The 18,776-nt window shown below is 45.2% G+C and overlaps 1 protein-coding gene across 2 annotated transcripts in view; it reads right to left on the reverse strand.

Moving 5' to 3' along the window:
* Positions 1-18,776, reverse strand: part of RCBTB1 (RCC1 and BTB domain containing protein 1) — a 44,615-nt gene that overhangs the window by 25,267 nt on the left and 572 nt on the right. Inside the window, exons 2-4 of one of the 2 annotated variants that reach the window (XM_006259561.4) lie at positions 5,758-5,928; positions 1,847-1,997; positions 350-516 (exon numbers count right to left, since the gene is read on the reverse strand). In XM_006259561.4, the coding sequence (XP_006259623.1) occupies positions 350-516; positions 1,847-1,997; positions 5,758-5,883 (444 nt within the window). In that variant the 5' untranslated portion in view covers positions 5,884-5,928. Of the gene's footprint in view, positions 1-349; positions 517-1,846; positions 1,998-5,757; positions 5,932-18,776 lie in introns of both variants that reach the window. The other variant, XM_019500431.2, reaches the window with a different exon arrangement.

Consider the following 18,776-nt stretch of genomic DNA (forward strand, 5'->3'; position numbering starts at 1 on the left):
TTAAATGCAATATTCTTTTTAGTTTAATTTTTTATGAGAAGCATGCAACTCTTAAAAAGCCACAAGAAAACTCACTGGCTTAATTTTTCAGATTACAGTAGGTGAACAAAAGAAGGATTTTAGTCCTAGAAAATAAACTATCCTTTCCCCTGCCCCCCGGCATGTCTTATCTGAGGCACAATGTTAGGACAACAGGAGTAAAGATTACTTTGTACCTGAGCTATGGACGGAGAATAACTCAGTCTCTAAGGCTATCAAATGCCTTTATTTTCAAAGGTTAAGTGAAAGAGTTGAAGAGGCATTTTTTCAATATAAAATAAAATAAAATAATAATAAAAAGATGACTTACATCTCCATCTGATGATAAGGCCATAGAATGGTGAGAGCCACATGCTACCTGAATCACTTTCTTTACTAGGAGATTGGTACATACTTGAATAGGAGTAATGCCCTGATTGGTTGTGCCATTCCCAAGCTGGCTGTAACCATTGTGTCCCCAAGCATAAACTTCACCATCTGTGTAAGATATCACAAACACAAATCACCACCACAGATTCCAAAGAAATTAAAATGTCCATTGAGTTAAAATACTTACAGAATGATTTTATTATTTATATCTAACTGCAAAATACAGAATGATGAATGACTCAGCAACTAGGGAGAATATTGCAAGAACTGTAATATGTGTAAACTCTAGAACAGTGGTTTAATTCTCCTTCCGCAGTTTAACCACGAACAGATACACAGTGACACGAGCCCAAGACCATTTTGGCAAAACAACTAATAGCACAGGAACATAACAAACATCACAACTAACATGCAAGAAATGCTTTACTAAATTTAGCACAAAATGAAAATGTTTCCCTCCATCCCTTTTATAAAATTGGCAGCAAATGTACCTCCCTTTAACCAGGCAGTGCACATCAATCTTAACTATACAGTATAAATATAAGCCATTCCCCCCCAATTTCAAACCTATGAATTTTCCTATCCAATAATGGAAGCTACATACAAAGCAACTTTGTGTGGAAAATACCAAAACTTCAACCAGTTTCCCTCTCTTTCTTGGAACTGAAACTCTCGGGATTTTCCAAAGTAGCCCCCATTCACAGTCTGCAGTTTTCCCCTTTTCTCAGACTCCTGTTAAAAAGTACTAAATAAATATCTGCCTTAACTTGACGAAAGGCATGTTGAAAGAGGGTTTTGCCCAATGAGGCCATATGAAAAGTTGAATCACTATTAATATCACCTTTCCCAAACAGTAATTCATTTCAACATGCTCATAATGCATTAGTAAATACATAAAAGAATAAGGCAAAAACTTAGAGAAAATGAACGAGTCATTTGTGTTGGTTACCAAAAATAAAATTTTTTATTCCAATAGCCACTTTTTCTTACCCATCCAGTATTGAAAACACTTGCCTTCTTCCTTTAGAAGAGTTGTGTGTTTTGGAAGCTAAGAAAATGCTGTATATACAATTGGATTCCAAAGACTACAGCATTTGGCTACAGCATTTTAATTGACCATTAATTTCTAAAAACTAGCCATTTGCATCCCTTGATGCCAAAGAGAATAATGATGTCACCATCATGCCACAAATTTGGAGTCAGATGCTTAAACTTGCATGAACTGACTTCAGTAATCAATGGATTGAATCCTAAGTCTTTGACAGAAGTACAAATTTAGACAAGTGGAGGAACCTGCATGTGATCTTTGCTTGCCCAGCATCAGAAATCCCACAAAAGCTCCACTATACTGGAATTTCAAGATCTCTCTGATTCCATTCTTGCTTATCCTAAAAGAATCGGTAACTTATATTTTACATACTAAATATTTATTTTCTACCTTCAGTGCTAAGTACAATATGAGGTCCACTTCCGTAACCGAGGCTGCTAATCTTCTTTCCACATAAGGCTTCTAATTTCTTTGGTACTATTGTGCTCTGATTATCTCCAGTCCCCAAACAATTACTACAGTTTAGTCCAAAAACAAACACCTGGGTGAATAAAAAAAAAAAAGAAGCAATTTTCCTTTCAATCCATTCAGACAATCCATTTAGATTTATATGTATGAAGAGAGATGCACATGAGAAAAAATTCTGGCTCTGCTGAAATCTGTTGGAGTTTTGCCATTAACTCCAATGTCCCATGGGCAACATTGTTGTTGTCCTGTCAAACTTAACAGCTGGTTGAACAGCTAGCTCCAAATTCCCAGTTTACATTTTTGCTCAGTGTAAACAGAAAAAAAGATTTACTAACCCTAATGAAAGTTCTTCTACTGGAACTCTCAGGCCTTTAAAAATTCAAAGGGGTAGAACTAATAAAAAAAACTTGTGCTGCAATCCTTACCATTTAGAGCCTAGCCCCCAAATTGAATTCAAACTCCAGAATTGCTAAGGTTCCTTGTACAATGTACAAGTAGTGCTGGGTATGAGGCTGCCTAGGGCTCATCAGCAGTAAATACTCAGGTAAATACTCAGAACAGGGATGTTTGAAATCCCACCCCTCTCTGTCTCTTACGCACCTAACTCAGGGCTCCAGGCAAGCAACTCTGTTCAGCCAGAACTTGGAAAACAAAAATCTCCCACACAGTACATATACATTCATCCTGTGAAAGAACCAAGAAGGATACATCCTTTTCTTTTAAAACCCACCCACACAAAGAGTCACTTGGGATGCCTGTAGACACATGGGACATCAATTAATCGAGTCTACTGAAGATTGCTAATTAGCATGTTCCAGCAGCCTAGGTGTTTCATGTGTTCAAGGTCCCTGTGTCTCAAAGCAGTGGCAGGGGCACTTTAACAAAAGTTCGTCAACGGAGCATTAAAGTGCCCCCTCCCCTGCCTCAGACCACATGTAAAAATGCCATCTATGCCTACTGCTCTTATCATGGGCAACTGGTGCCTCCAGAGTCTGGGGGGCAGCAGTGGCCAATCGCCGATTGCGGGGAAAGGGGGTGAGGTTCCCTAGCAGCTGATCACAGTGCTGGCAGCAGAACTGGAAGTTCCACCAACACTTCTCTCAGTGCTGGCCAGAGCCAATCTCAGGGGGACACTGGCCAGTGCTTCACTCAGCGCCCCCACTCCCCAGCCAGCGAGGGCCAATCTTGGGGGGGGGAGGGGAGGGACATGTGCTCCCATGCCCCCCCTACACGTCGCCTATGGCTCTTACTCAGACAGAAGGGACCTAGGTTTAAATGGATTCCTCAGCTGGAATGGGTTCAAACCACTCTCTCATGTCCAAGTAGAGTGCACTAAAAGACAAACTATATGCTACGATTGGAGCGGGATCAAGACACCCTCCACCTCTCCTGTTGAAGTTGCTCCATTTAAGGATGTGTACAGGTAAACATTTAACCATTCTCATATTAATAACTAGTAATGCCCTACTGGTTATTGTTTAGTGTGGGATGGAGAGCAGTCTGGTAAGGAAGGGGTGGGAAAGGGAAGTGACCTCATGCCCCTGATGGCGGCTGGGCAGCCAGGAGGGAGGGAGGAGGAGGAGGTTGTGGGGACTAGTACCTAGTACAGCAGGGAAGCAACAGGGGAGCCACGAGGGGCCCAATCCTTGCAGCAGCACAACCCTGGCCCCTTACCTGCCATCCACCCCAAGACACACGTACACCCACTACTGGTAGCAAACCAGGTAGCATTACTGGCAGCAAACCAGGCCAAGGCTCTATGGAACCTGGCACAGCTGCATGATCCTGGCCCCTGGGCAGCTATGTGCGGGTAGCAGCAGCAAGCAAGGGGCTTTCCCAGCTGCTGCTGCCACCTGTGGCTTTACAGGGGCTGTGGCAGGACCCCACGCTGCTGCCTGCAGCTGGCCCCAGCCCCTGGCAGCATCAGGTGAGGGGCTTTCCTAGCCAACTGCAAGCAGCAGCGGTGAGCCCTGCCACAGTGCTGCGAAGCCTCTGGTGGCAGCAGCAGAAGGGTTTTCTTAGCCCACTGCTGCTGCCTGAAGAACAAGCAAGTACAGGTGGGGGCCAGTCCCTGTTAGACGCATGCCATCAGTTAACCATTTACCTGATAACATTAGGGGAGTTTAAAAAGGTACTTAATTAATAGGTATTTACATCCCTAGTTCCAATATGCAGAAAGGATTGCAAAAAATTCACAGGACTGGAACAAGACACTACCTTAGGGAATCTGACACTAATCTAATATTTAGGACACTCCAGCTCTGGCCTAGCCTACAGCTTGGTGGTTAGGACATTCTTTTGCAAAGTGAAAGATATGGGTTTGAATTTGGATATGAACTCCCTTCTGGCTGAAGGAGTCACTGAGCATGGCTCTCACTTTCTCAGTAGGTACTCCAACTGCTAGAATATTACATAATAGGCAAACACCACCATCACTGTTCTTGGGCTTGTTAGTTTTTTGAGTGACTATATCTGCATTATGTGAAGGCACTGGCGCACTTGGTGTTAGGGATCTTCTGAGCATGTCTACAAGATTGAGGAAGCAATGCCTAATTCCTGGATCCTAAATCAGATTTAAGTAGGAGCAAGGCACAGAACTGCTCAGACCACAGATTTCTGGGTATGCCCAAAAGCAGAACTCTGGGCCCCACAGAAGTTTAAAGTTCAGAGAGGCACATAATGAGTTTAGGTCAGGCTTGTCCAACATGCAGCCCTCCAAGCTGTTTTCTAAGGCCCGAGGTGCTGTGACAGGAAATGAAAATAAACACTGTACTTTCGTTGGGGGGGGGGAGGTGATGTGATACTGTTTCCTGTGAGGTCTTTGAATATGGCTTGCCGGCCCACTGGGTGATAAAAAGTTCATGATCCGGCCCCACATTCAAAAAGGTTGGACACCTCTGGTTTAGGTGCTTCTAAGGTTACAAACCGCAGAGCAGTTTTCTGGATCACAGTTCTGGACTTGGGCACCTAAAGTCCACAAGTCCTTATCTGGATTTAGCCCGGATTATTTTTGTTGCGTGCTTAAGGGTGAAATTTTAGTGTGGAAGTACCGAAATCAGATCAAATTACTTCCATCTTTTTTGTGCATCTATGCTTATAGCACTGTGCAATTTCTTCTCTTTCACAAGAAAGCTGTGACAATTCTGGTTTTGGTTAAAGGGGGAAATGTGATTTCAGTGGAAAGATACAACTGTAGAGGCTGTAATTCTTTAGCTAGAGCAAATAAAAATGGAAACAGCAACAAGAATGACAGCTAAAATTGGACATGGGGGTCAAGCAGAGGCCTCAGTGGCACTGAGTAGAAAGTTACGTTATGAAAGATAGTAAAAAGTTTCTTAGATGACATCCCAGATATTTACCTTTTATTGCAATAGCATCACATCACATTTCTGATTTTGTTTTGGAATCACCGAAACCCCTATATCCTCCTGTGTAGTATGGATACCATACCAGTTATTCCCCATTTTGTATTTATGGATTTGATTTCTCCATCTCAAGTATAGTACTTTGCATCTGGTCCAAAATCAACCAGATGAAAAATTAATAACACCACTTTTCCAAGTTATCAAGATTATTTTGAATGATAAATTATCTAGAGCTTTTGCAAACCCTTCCAAGTTTTGTATCACCTACAAAATTTTACATGTATCCTTTCTATTCCATTGTCCAAGTCATATCTCCATGTAAGATCTCAAACATTTAGACGTTATTTGCACCATTTTTCATTTTAAAATATACAATTTCATGAATAGAACATTTGTTTATTAACAAGCACTCAAAGAAGTTAGAATTGCAGTTAAAGTGGATAAGGCATTTCATTTCTGTAGTCTTACCTCATTATTCTGGGTTATGTATAAAGCTTCATTGGCTGATGTGCCAAATACACATGCTTTCCGTATAGATGCTATTTCTTGAGGTGAAAGTAAGGTAAATATTGACCACTTGCCTACATCCACCATGACAGTGTTCCGTTTCAGACAATTCCTATAAGTAAGCTGACATTGCTGCTGTAATAAAAGACAAAAAACGTTAAAAAGTAGCCTTTGTTTCCTTCAGAAGAGCAGGAAGAAAACACTTAAAAGCAAAACAAGAGAGCATCAGACTGTCCCTTTGATGGATGAATGTACTATACCTGTACACATTCATTATACTAAAACATACCAAGTACAAATAAAAAACTAGCTTTTGAAAGTAACTCCAGAAAAATCTCTGTTTAAAAAGAATGCAAATCTATTGATCTACTTTGAATTTCATAGTACTGGGGAACAATCTGAAGTAAATGACTGTTCTTTCTGAAAACCTTTGTTTAATCATGCTACCTAACAACTTGCTTTTCAGTGGTTCTATTTCCTGTTCCAGTGGCATTCAACCTTTTGGCCCCATGGACTAGATAGGTGGTATAGGGACACCCTGCCTGACAGGATCAGGCCCCCACCACCCTGTGCACCCAATCTAGTATACAAGGCCATAGGGAAACTTGCAGGTTAAATGACAGTGCTGGGGGCCAAATCTGACCCGGGGCCATTTCTTATCCCATTAGATGCAAGAACTGAATCTCTCTTGTAAAGATGTTAACTTTTAAAAAGTGTATCTTCAAATCTTCTTCTAAAAAACAAAACACATTGTGTTTTGAAACCCCCAAGGGGTTTGGGGGTTTTTCTCAGGGTATGAAACCCCATTATTTTTTTTACTTAATATGTAGCATTGTTTTGTTCTGTTGGAGCAAAATGGATTATAAACTCTCAGGTTGAGCACTTATTTTGGAGACTACAATTGTAGCACAAAACCTTAGTAAGTTAGCTTCACAGTAACAAAAGCACAAGAGATAAGCACTGAACAACCAACCAATCATCATTAGTTAATTAGGTTAGGTTAGCTAAGTTAATTCATTTTGGTTTTTATTAGAACAGGAATGTCGAACTGGTGGCCTGTGGGTTACATACAGCCCGCGAGTAGTTAAACTTGCAGCTTGCAGGCCCTAGCGTCCTACTCTCCTACTGCCATGTGGCTGGTGGGGTGGGGATGCAAGAGGGTGACCAGACATCCTGGTTTGCCCAGGACAGTCCTGAATTTCAAAGGCCAGTCCCAGACCGTTGGCAAAAATTAAAAATGAGAGTCCTGGAGCAAGGTGCAATACATTGTGCACCAGGCAGCTCTTCCTCCACACTAGACTGTAACTGTGCCCCTGCCCACTGGACTCTGCCTGCAGCAGCATCACTGATTTGGAGGGGGGGTGGAAAAGAGACATTGTCCCAGATTTCCTTATGGTCACCTTAGTCATAGATCACTGACAGAGGACGACCAAGGCAGCCCATGAGTCCCAAGGAGGATGAGGGGGTGGGGGAGGGAGGCTGCTTCTGCCACCAAGAAGCAAAGCAGTATGCAAGCCCAGAAGCTTCATGGTGGTGCCACACATGGCCCTTGGCCACATTGAAGTTTGATAACCCTGTATTATAAGATAGAACAGATACAGAAATTATATAAATTAGGGAGAAACCATGCTACTGTGAAAAATTTGTATAGATCTGCTACCCTGACTTTTCCCAATTTTCTTACAGCAAGTCCACAGATCCAATAGTTACATAGAAATACTCAAAAGGAGAGAAAAAAAGTAAATCTGAGAAGCTTTTTAGGATTCATATCTTCACACAAAAGAAAAAGTCATGTCAACAGTGCAGCTTCAAACAGGTTCAGCTGTTAACACTTCTCCAGATTTTTATTTATGCAACTTCTTAGTATGTTATGGTCATAGATCTGAAAGTTCTCTCGCTACAGCACTCCATAAAATGACCGGCTCTGATATGCACTGGCCATACTACAATTATTATTTTACATCTGTTAATACATACCAAAAGCCTATGTTAAAAGGAAAGTGAAACTGAAGGCAAGTACTCCATACTTAGTAAATATAACTTAATCCTGTTTCCCTCCCCCTTGGTCCCTACGCAATTGCCTTCCACATCCCCTTGTTTAACATCATTTTAGGCAGATCACTCAGAGCTAGTTTACAAAGAACTAAGACTCCTCAAGAATTATATAGGCATAAGTACTCCAATTTAGATGTAGGCCTTCACTGAGGCTGACAAAGCAGTTTACACTCAAGAATCTGCCTTGTGTTTTAAAATTGCAATTTTTTTGAAGGCCCTACATGGTCAGAATGAATGAGTAGAAAATGAAGTAGTTCCTCCCTTTCCCCCCCCTCTGCTACCTCTTGGGGCTGGGCTGGGGCCCCTGTCCAGGCACCACTATAGCCACTTAAGGGCCCTGCCACCCTACAGGCCATACATACAAAGCCAGCAGACCTGTCTGGACGGATGCCGCCAAAATCTGACACTAAAGTGGGGTCCAGTCCTTCTGCAGGGACCAAGGGTCTTTATTCTTTTTTGTTGTTGTTGAGGTTCTTTGGGGTTTGGTGTTATACTACATGAAGCGGAGAAAAGTTAGACATTTTTGGAGGGGCTAAGGTGGGAAACAGCCAAAGCCCCTTTGCAGGATAAGTGGTATGGGCTTGGATCAGGGGGAAGGGGATCTCCCCTGCTGTTGAGGCAAGGTGGTGGGAGTCAGTGGGTTGGTACTGGAAAATAAACAGGATGGGAAACAGCTTCTTGTAACTGAATGCAAATAGCAGCTGCAAATGGCAGTTGGGTTTGGTGGGAAGGTTTTGCCTGTGTGAGCTTTTGGGAAGAGGGAGTGCTTGGGGAAGGGGGTTGGAGTTCTTGGGTTTTGGGATGCTGTTTCTGGAATCCTCTCCATGGGCTGTCTGTTTATTGTAAGCTGCTCTGAGCCTTTTAGATAGAGCAGGGTAAAAATCAACTAAGCAATTAGGAATGCAATGGTTAGATTGTTTGAAAAAAAGTCTCTGGATGACCATCTCTAGTGAGCAAGTGAAGCACCCTAGTGGCTGTACAATTCCTGCCCCACTCTGGCTCCTCAGGGTACCCTTCCTTCTCTGCCTTTCCTGCTGCACCTTGATGTTATAGTACTTAAGGAAGCTGCCCCAGGGTGCTGGAGTGAGCCTCAGTTTACCTCTCTCACTCTGGTTAATCAGATCTCAGAATTATACTCTCACCCTGCTGGTACTAATCTTGCCTTAGGGCACTAAACTGTGGTCTCCAGCTGCCCCCAGCACTATGCCTGTGCCTCACAGGTCTTACTATTTCCTTCACTGGGCCCTTTGGTTGTATACTGGGTTCAGCCCACTGAGTCCCTGACTCTTGCAGGGCTGCTATCTCCAGCCTCTAAACTACTTAGCTTTAGCCCTATGCAGCCCACTGGGTCCCAGACCTTTGCAGGCCTCTACCCTGGCTTCAGCCCTTTATAATGTGGAGTGCCTCTCAGGCACCCTACCAGTGGCCTCCATTCTACCCTGTAGCCACACCCAAATATCTGATCATAAACAGAACTTAAAATACAAGCCAACTGAGTTTAAGTTAAAGTCTCACCCCATCTTGGGTCTCTGCTCTCTCACAAAACCCCACCTCTCAGTATAGCTTCTAGGGCAAAATGGCATATCCATTTGATGGATGGACTTCATTTCCCAGCAGCCCCTGGCTGCGTAGCTGGGGCCAGTTTCCATGGAGACCCCAGCAGCAGCCCCGGTGTGATAGTGCAGGGCCAAGATTTCCGTGGAGACCTGCCCCAGCAGCACTGGCAGGGCAGGGAGCTGCTCTGGGGCTGGGCTGGGATCTTGCAGCAGTGACAGCATGGTCCAGACCCAGGGCAGAGCCACGATCTGCAGCCTCCATACTCCAAGCAGGGATGTGCACACAGCGGATCCAGGCTCTGACCCAGCTTGTTGACACCATGACAGCATGGCCTGGAGCTGGGGCAGAGCCAGGATCCACTGCCTGCACATCTCAGCATGGAGACTGCAGATGGTGGCTCTGCCCTGGCTCTGGACCATGCTGTTACTGCTGCAAGATCCCAGCCCTGCCCCAAAGCAGCTCCTGCCAGTGTTTCTGGGGCTGGTCTCCATGGAAACCCTGGCCCTGTGTTGTCACAGCATGACTGCTGCTAGGGTCACCATGGAAACTGGCCCCAGCCATGCAGGGAGGGGCTGCTGGGAAATGAAGTCCACAGCCTGCTGGACTTTGCCTACCCCTATGCTAGGGTCATGGGCTGCCTCTGGCAGCTTGGGTTTCAGGAGTTCCTTGTCCCTGAAGCAGCCAGAGCCAGACTGCCTCCTCTGGCTCAGGTGCTGGTTGTATTCCCCAGGTGCACCACCCTTTCCAACAAATTTTCTCAAGCATACACAGAGGTTTCTCCATAGTCTTAGCCTGTTCCTCCTGTACTGTTCTCCTTTACCTGCTGCAATTCAGCTTGCTCTCAAGTAGCCACCTATAGGCTCCTGTCTTTCTGCTGCTTACTCTCTGGCAGCTAGCTCTGCTCCAGTTACCCACTGATTAGACCACTTGTGCTGCCCTCTCTCCCCCTTAAAGTAACAGAAGCTAGAAGCCCTCCATTACAGCAAGTTCCTTTAAATCTTAAGTCTGTTTCCCTTTCACACTTTCTTGTCTACTTAGACTTAAAGAAAGTGCTAGTCCCAAACAATTTATGCTGGGATGTTACCATTACTAGCATAGTAGTGCTATACATCTACAGGACCTAACTAAGAAAAGAGGTTTACATGGAATGGAAGGTTTACAGACTCTGTTCCCCCGGGCACCACCAGCAGTTACTAGGAATAACAGCCACAAATTGTTATAGAGAAGGGTCAGGCTGGACATCAGGAGACATTACTTTACAGTTAGGGCTGCCAGGCTCTGGAATGGCCCAAGGGAGGTAGTGCTCTCTCATACCTTGGGAGTCTTTAAGAGGAGGCTGGACAGATATTTGGCTGGGGTGTTACATCCCCAGACTCATTCCTGCCCGGCAGGTAGTCAGACCCGATGATCTGTTTAGGTCCCTTCCAACCCTAAGCGCTATGAATTGTCTAAATATTCTTAAAATCACTTGTCATTAGAGTCTGCTCTAATTTCCTTCTCCCCCATTAACAGATTGTTACAACTCTGATGCAACTATTGTGAATACATTTCTTTTAACTTCTAAATCTAATAAAAGCACTTATACAATGGTAATTTTTAGCATTTAATTTCAACAGAATGAACAGGAAATCTATGAGGGAGGAAACAAAAAATCAGCACCTAGAGACACCACAATGTATCAAACTCTACCTACCCTTCAAAATGCTACCAAGTTCCATTACAGATGAACCAAGCATTCTGCTGTCGAAGCAAGTTTGACACTAGTGGTAAAAATGTCTAAAGCTGCCTTATCTATAATAAGATTATTATCAATACTAAGGAATCAATGAGGGAAAATTCTTATATAATAAAGGGCTTAGTCTGTCTGTCTGTCTGTCTGTAATGCTCTTGGAACACTCTGATTGGTTAGTGAAACAACCAATCAATGTGGAGTGCCATCTTGACAGTGGGGACAGAGGGTATATGGGGGGGGGGGTGAGGCCAGCACCACTTGACCCCTGTTCCACCCCTGCTGCCATGGTGGTGCTCTGCTGCCTGAGGAGCAGGGCCCGGGGAGTGGGGGCAGGCCAGCGGCATGGGGTTTCATAGTAGGTAGGGTCAGAAGGGATCTGAGCAGATCATCAAGTCTGACCCCCTGCCATGGCAGGAAAGAGTACTGGGGTCAAACGACCCCAACAAGGTGTTCATCTAGCCTCCTCTTAAAGACCCCCAGGGTAGGAGCCAGCACCACTTCTTTTGGAAGTTGGTTCCAGATCCTAGCTGCCCTGACAGTGAAGTAGCGCCTCCCGATTTCTAGTCTGAATCTACCCTCTGCCAGCTTGTGATCATTATTTCTAGTCACTCCTGGTAATGCTTGGGGGAACAGGGACTCCCCCAATGCCTGCTGGTCCCCCCCGACTAGTTTGTAAACGGCCACTAGATCCCCCCTCAGCCTTCTCTTGTGGAGGGTGAACAGGTTCAGGTCCCTTAGCCTCTCCTCGTAGGGCCTGCCCTGCTGCCCCCTGATCATGTGAGTAGCCCTCCTCTGGACCCTCTCCATGTTGTCCATATCCCTCCTGAAGTGCAGCACTCAGAATTGGATGCAGTACTCCAACTGCAGCCTGACCAGTGTCACATAGAGGGGGAGAATCACCTCCTTGGACCTGTTGGAAATGCATTTGTGGATGCATGACAAGGTGCGGTTGGCCTTCCTGACCACGTCCCCACACTGCCGGCCCATGTTCATTTTCGCATCAATAATGATTCCAAGATCCTTTTCTGCCTCTGGACTGACGAGAAGGGAGTTCTCCAGGGGTGATAGCAGAGGGGAATGGAGGGCATAGGTGGGCAAGCTTTGACCCCCCAGGAGGTGGCGATGTGGGTTGTGGGTGGCAGTACTCTGTCCTCGCCCCTCGATCATTCTTGATGGGCAATTGGCTAGTTTATATATAATGCTCTTGAATGCAGATAAGGCCTAATTCAACTGCCATGCTGGGTGACTTGTGAACTCAAGGCTCAAACTAAGCAATCAAAGTAGATGCAACCTCCAGTTAACTATAAACAACCTCCAGTTACTGTAAATGGCACAGAAACAGTTACGTTCAGAAGTCTGTAAAACCATGCCAACATGCAGCTCAATCTCTGGCAAGATAGTTAAAATTTAACTATCACATTCACTAAAGTTAACAGATCTCTCAGGTCCAAAAATCATGATTCATGATTTTATATTTATCTGACCTAATGATTCCTCAGTTTTAAAAGCATATCCAAGTATTTTAGCTTCTATTCAGTTAGTTGAACACACCACAGTTTCACTGATGTCCACAGAAAAATCCTAACACGGCCATAGCTCCATTCTTTTTCATTTAAAAAGGAATACAAGCTGCTTAACAACTTTGATTATTCTCTGAAATTTCAAATGCAGGTCCCTTAATGGTTTTTGAAAAATATTTATGTCTAAAAAACAAAACAACAAAAGGACAAAAAATGTATTTTTTAGAAAGCTACTGATTTATCTAATATGTAATTAAAACTGCAAAGCACAGTCCATCATAAGTTCAGAGTCCCCTGACAATTGCCGGACACCTTCCAGCAGCTTAGACAACAAGTTTTATATTTATTCCCCTAGCCATGTTCTAAATATAACCCCAGATTCTTTCTGTGTGCAAATCATAAGTTTTCAGGAATATCCCAGAGGAAACTCCACACTGCTATAACAGCACACACGACATGCTGTAGCATAGGTCACACAGTCTTGGTTTAGTTATTCCTCTTGGCTCTATTTCCATCAGAAAGGCAGTGTTTGATTATTATATTGTGGTAATAATCAAGAGGCCTCGGTTCCATTTTTATATTTATCTGCTACAGAATGCAAAAGACAGCCCTGTCCTTAGGAGTTTATATTTTTAAGAGAATGCACAACAGAACACAAGAGAATAACAAGATATTGTGATCAGCACAAAAATAGTTGTCACTGTACACCAGCTGCATAACTATTGTTTAGTTCTCATAGGCATCATGGAGAGGTGAATTCTGAACTGCTATGAAAACTGATCCACACTCCAACAATCCCACCTGACCTACAAGTTCAAATATTTACTGTGCCAAATATTTTTGGAAAAGTTGCATCTGGACACAGTGTTCACATTTTCATTTCTAAGCAAAGCAATCATCTTAAAAAGCAATCAACACCTGACCAATACCTTAAAGTAAGACTACACAGAACTTGGAATTCTTAGTGTTCAAGTACTACAGAACAAGCCAGGAGAAAGAGTTTAATTCAATAACTCCTGTTCTGAGGACTGGGGTGACATGACTGGATTATTTTAATGATGCCAGTTTACAAACATGGGCAAAAACACAGAGCTATGTTAGTTTCAGCTCCATTGAAATTCAAAGAAACAAGCAAAAGGAAGACAGACAGGAAGAGAATAAAGCCGGAGCTTCCAAACATTGCGCTGAAAAATAAAATAAAAAGCTTACTACGATTCGTATATAACAAATAAATGAAAGAAAAAAAAACAATACAAATTTGAAAAACAAATATTACAAAGTCTCTAATGAACCCTTCAGTCATTCATTGGCATTTTTCATTAGAATGCTTCTCACAAAAGATTTTGCAAGCTGATTGTCAATGACTTAACATGCTTTATTTTACTCTGCTGTGTATAACTTTAAAGGAAATCTTTATAAAAGGATTTTTCTATTGAATCCTAACTATTTTATAAACCAAATAAAAATACGCTTCAAAGAACAACAGGCAGACAAGGTTCTTATGGTAAATCTGATATCTTTTATTAGACAACTAAATAGTTGTACTAGTATTACATAGTTCTAATATTATAAAAGCCTTAATCTGTCTGTCTGTCCATAATGCTTTATTCATACTCTGATTAGCTGATTGAAACAACCAATCAGAGTACGAATACAGCATTGGGCCAGGTGGTAGTGGTGCAGCAGCAGAGTGCCACCATGATGGCGGAGACAGGGGATGGAATGGGGTGGGGCCAGCTGTGCTGGCCTCGCCCTCCCCCCCCCCCCCCGGAGGCAGCGACGATGATGGAGCGGAGGGGGGGATGAGGCTACCAGAGCCCCTACCCACCTTCCATCATTGCTTCCTGCAGGGGGGGAGGATCAGGCCTGATGCGGAGGGAAGAGCAGGGGGCGCCACAGTGGTGGGGGAAGAGTGAGCCCAGGCCAACACAGAGGCGGTGGGGGGAAGGAAGGAGTGGGCCCGGCCGGGCCTGACACTGACACAGGGGGGAGAGGGGGAAGCAGTGGGTCTGACCCAACATGGCAGCAGCGAAGGGAGGGGAAGAGCGGGCCCTCTTCCCTCCTCAGGCCCAGGCCCACTCCTCCTGTTCACCCACTGCCGCTGCATCAGCCCGGGCCCTGCTGCTCCCCCATGGCAGGCCAGCTTCTCCCCACCCTTAGGCCTGGTCCTCCCCCACACCCCTCATATTGGGCCTAGGCCTGGGTCTGCTCCTCCCCTCCCCCTCCCCCCGCCATGGCAGGGAAGGGGGAAGCAGGCCCAGACCCCAAGCGGCAGACAAGAAGGGGGGAGGGGGGGACACAGGGCTCTGTCTCCACCTGCTCCCCCCACCCCATCATTCTTGATGGGCAATTGGCATATAGATATACATGTGTACACACACAACTATTTAGTTGGTCTAATAAAAGATATCAGATTTACCCAAAGAACCTTGTCTGCCTTTCCTTGGACCAACACGGCTACAACCTACACCCCTGCTTCAAAGAAAAACAGATTTAAACATTGTCACTCAAACATGGCATACATACTCTGTCACCACAACTAACATTCAAGAGGATGACAACTAAAAGAATTTACAGAAAAGAAAATCCTCCTTTAAAATCCTATTACAGTAATGTCTTGCTTGACTAGTTTTGAGGCACCAACTTATATTCAAATAAAACCACAAACACTATTACTATTAATCAAATGCTTGGAATCACTAGAGCTGCCTTTCCAGAGGAACTTTCCATCTACTGATTCCTCTGTGAAATCCTATAAAATATGAACTTTTATTTCTACCCAGGAGAACTTTTACAATCTTTTCCATGATGTTTGATGAAGGGTGTTTGTGCCCAAAAGTTTGCAATTAAATAATTTTTTTTGCAAAAATCTTGGTGGTCTAAAAGATACCATGAGCCCTGATTGCTAAAATTACTAGTATTTTTTTAGAAAGTTATTTTTCCATAACAAGAAGTCATGTATTTTGCACTTAAAACAAAATTTTTAACAGTTTTTCATTTATGTCCCCAAGGCCTTACCATAAGGCATCTCTCATGGCAAACATAAGCGTGTTCAAATCCCTGCATGCTACTGTTTTATTTGTACACGTATGTCCCCAAGCAAATTCAGGATGTAAAAATTACGAAAAAATCCTTATATCCATCTTTAATGACTGACAGGAGAAGATTTAAATAAGTATATACCAATCACCTTCTACAACCGGCTTTTGACCACATAAAGCAAGGGTGTCAAACTAACCTGGTCCCTCGGGGCCAGATTCAGGGTACAGGGCTCCTCACAGCCTCAATCCAGCCACAGTGGGGGAGTTAATGTAGCTGTTGATCTCTGCCCCCCAACATGCCTTGCAAATGATGCCCCAGATTTCTATTGCAGGCCTCATCCCAAAATTCCAAGCCCCTCTACCAGCCCTGTGGGCCACACAATATGGTTCCATGGGCTGGATCCAAGCTATTAGTTTGATACCCCTGATATAAAGCACCTAGGGATTGGTTCCATTCAGCCATGCAGGTGCCTACATTTAGGCATTAGAACACCTAAGACACTGAAGAGGGCAATCCAATCTGACTGAGTTTATACACCTAGGATCTCTATTACTGTATGGCAGGGGCAGGCAAAGTCCGGCTTGCGGTCCATTTTCCAGCAGCCCCTGCCCACATGGCTGGGGCTGCTTTCCATGGAGACCCCAGCAGCAGTTGCACTGTGATAGTACGGGGGCCAAGGTTTCCATGGAAACTGGCCCCAGCAGTGCTGGCAGGCAGCGGCCATGCCAGCCTCTTCCTGGTCAGGGGGCTGTGCTGAGGGAAGGACCAAGTCGGGCTCAGCTGCTGCCACCTGCGCAAGGCAGGCAGTGGTGGCACCACCGGGAGGGGTGGCTATAACCCCAAGTCCCCCCCCCCCCCCCCCCAGCACTGTCCCTGCTGGCAGGGTGCACAGCAGGGCAGGGAGCTACTTTGGAGCTGGGCTGGGATCTTGCTGTGGTGCCAGCGTGGTCCTGAGCCAGGGCACAGCCACGATCTTCAGCCTGGACACCCCAGGCAAGGACATGCAGGCGGCAGATCACAGCTCTGCCCCAGGTCCAGACCATGCTGTCACCACTGCAAGGAGCCAAGGCAGAGCCGCAATTGGCTGACTGCACATCCCTGCCCGGGGCATCCAGGCTTCATGGCTCTGTCCTGGCTCCAGACCATGCTGTCACCACTGCAAGATCCAAGCCCAGCTCCAATGCAGCTCCCCGCCCTGCCGTGCGTCCTGCCAGTGCTGCTGGGGCCAGTCTTCACAGAAACCCCTGCCTCATGCTATCACAGTGTGGCTGCTGCTGGGGTCTCCATGAAAACTGGCCCCAGCCATGCAGCCAGGAAATGGAGTCCGGCCGCTAGCTAGATATGCCATTTGCCCATCCCTGTTCTATGAGGAAACTTAGGGGAAGACTAATCCAGAAAGTTAAACAACAGAAAATGCTAAGCATAGGGATAAGTCTAAACTCTTGTCCCTCTTGGTAAGAGGCATCTGACTCAAACTGCATATTAGGCACCTCTGTCCCCTTGCAACCTGAACATCTAGCTTCATTTCTAAGAGTAAGCATTTAAGTGAATGGCAGGGGTGATGCCACTTTTTGCACAATAGCTTAGCACAGGGGTTTTCAACCTTTTTTAAGGGAAATATTCCTTCTGGACATGGAGTGGGGGGGACAGTGGCCAAACACGCAGGCACTTCCCATGTACCCCCACTTCTCCCTGCCACCGCCATGTATCCCCTGGGGCCTTCCCACGTACCCCTGGTTGACAACCCATGGCTTAGCAGTTAGAACATTTAACTAGGAAGTAGAATACCTTAAGAAGGGGATTCCAATACCCCCTTCTCAAAAAGATGCCCTAACTACCAGATGTTGCCCCCCAGAGAGAGATTTTTTTCATAATTTTTACATCCTGAATTTGCTTGGGAACATACATGGAGACCAAGGAAGGCCACCTGTGCTGGCCCCAGCAGTATAAAAACCTGCCCTGGCCAGCAGCTCAGGGCTACTTGCCCTCAGGAGCTTCTAAGGCCCAGCCACTTGGTATCTGGGGACACTAGCCCCTTGTGTCAGCTAGGCTGCTGAAGCAGCATCCTAAATTCACTTTTTGAAATACCCCAAAATCCACATTCTTCCACAATTAGAACAAAAGACAGAGAGAAAGGGGGATTGATCAGATGGGCAATGTTTTATTGCTATATTTACAATGTTAAAGAAATTTGGAAGCCTACCAGTGTCTCTAGCATCATAATAAAATAAATCCTGAATATCTATATATTTTAATGTTTGCTTTTGGTTTCCTTATCACATGGTGTGTGCGTGTGGAGAGATGTGAGTCACTGTGTGGGTAGGCGCGGAGGGACTGTAGTTGTGGGGGTTGTTTAGGAGGGGTGGGTCCTCTGCATGAATGCTGAGTGCCCCTGGCAGCTGGCAGGGCACAGCGACAGTAGTAAGCAGGGAGCTCCTGCAGACACCACTGGTGCTGTTGGCACTGGGGGGAGGGGTGGCAAGCACCGACTGGGGGTTGGCAACCACCCGCAGACACCACCAGCAGCAACAGCAGCGGCCAGCGGCGATTGCTGACTGCCTGCAGATGGCGCTGGTGGTGGGGGGTGGGGGTGGTGGCAAGCGGCGACCACCCACAGGCACTGCTGACACGCAGCACCTCTTCTGAGGGGATGCACTGCCACACTCAGGGAGTGCACATGCACCTGCATGCACCCTCTACAGGTCACCAATGGTCCCCTGCCCCCCACAGGGCAGAACATGGACTAGCACATGGACCCCCCCACACCACATGAACTACCCTTGAGAAGAAAGACTAGCCCCAGGCCCATGTCCCCCGCACCACCAAGTTATCATTATTATTATTTTTTTTAAGGACTGTGGAGAAGAATTAAACATGGTGTTATTTGACCTACTGGTAAATTATGTGTAAGCTGAAATTTGACTTCTCCTAAAAGTAGGAGCAACTTCAGATAACTTTGTATTTTGGAGGAATGAAACACTGTTGTCCTTAAATTTAACCTCGGGCACTTGTTTAATTAAGAAATTATTTAAAAACGTTCAGGATTGCTAGTCTTCTCCAAATAATAAATTCAT

This window comes from Alligator mississippiensis, chromosome 1 (assembly GCF_030867095.1).
Source record: "Alligator mississippiensis isolate rAllMis1 chromosome 1, rAllMis1, whole genome shotgun sequence".
In the NCBI taxonomy this organism is placed as follows: domain Eukaryota; kingdom Metazoa; phylum Chordata; order Crocodylia; family Alligatoridae; genus Alligator; species Alligator mississippiensis.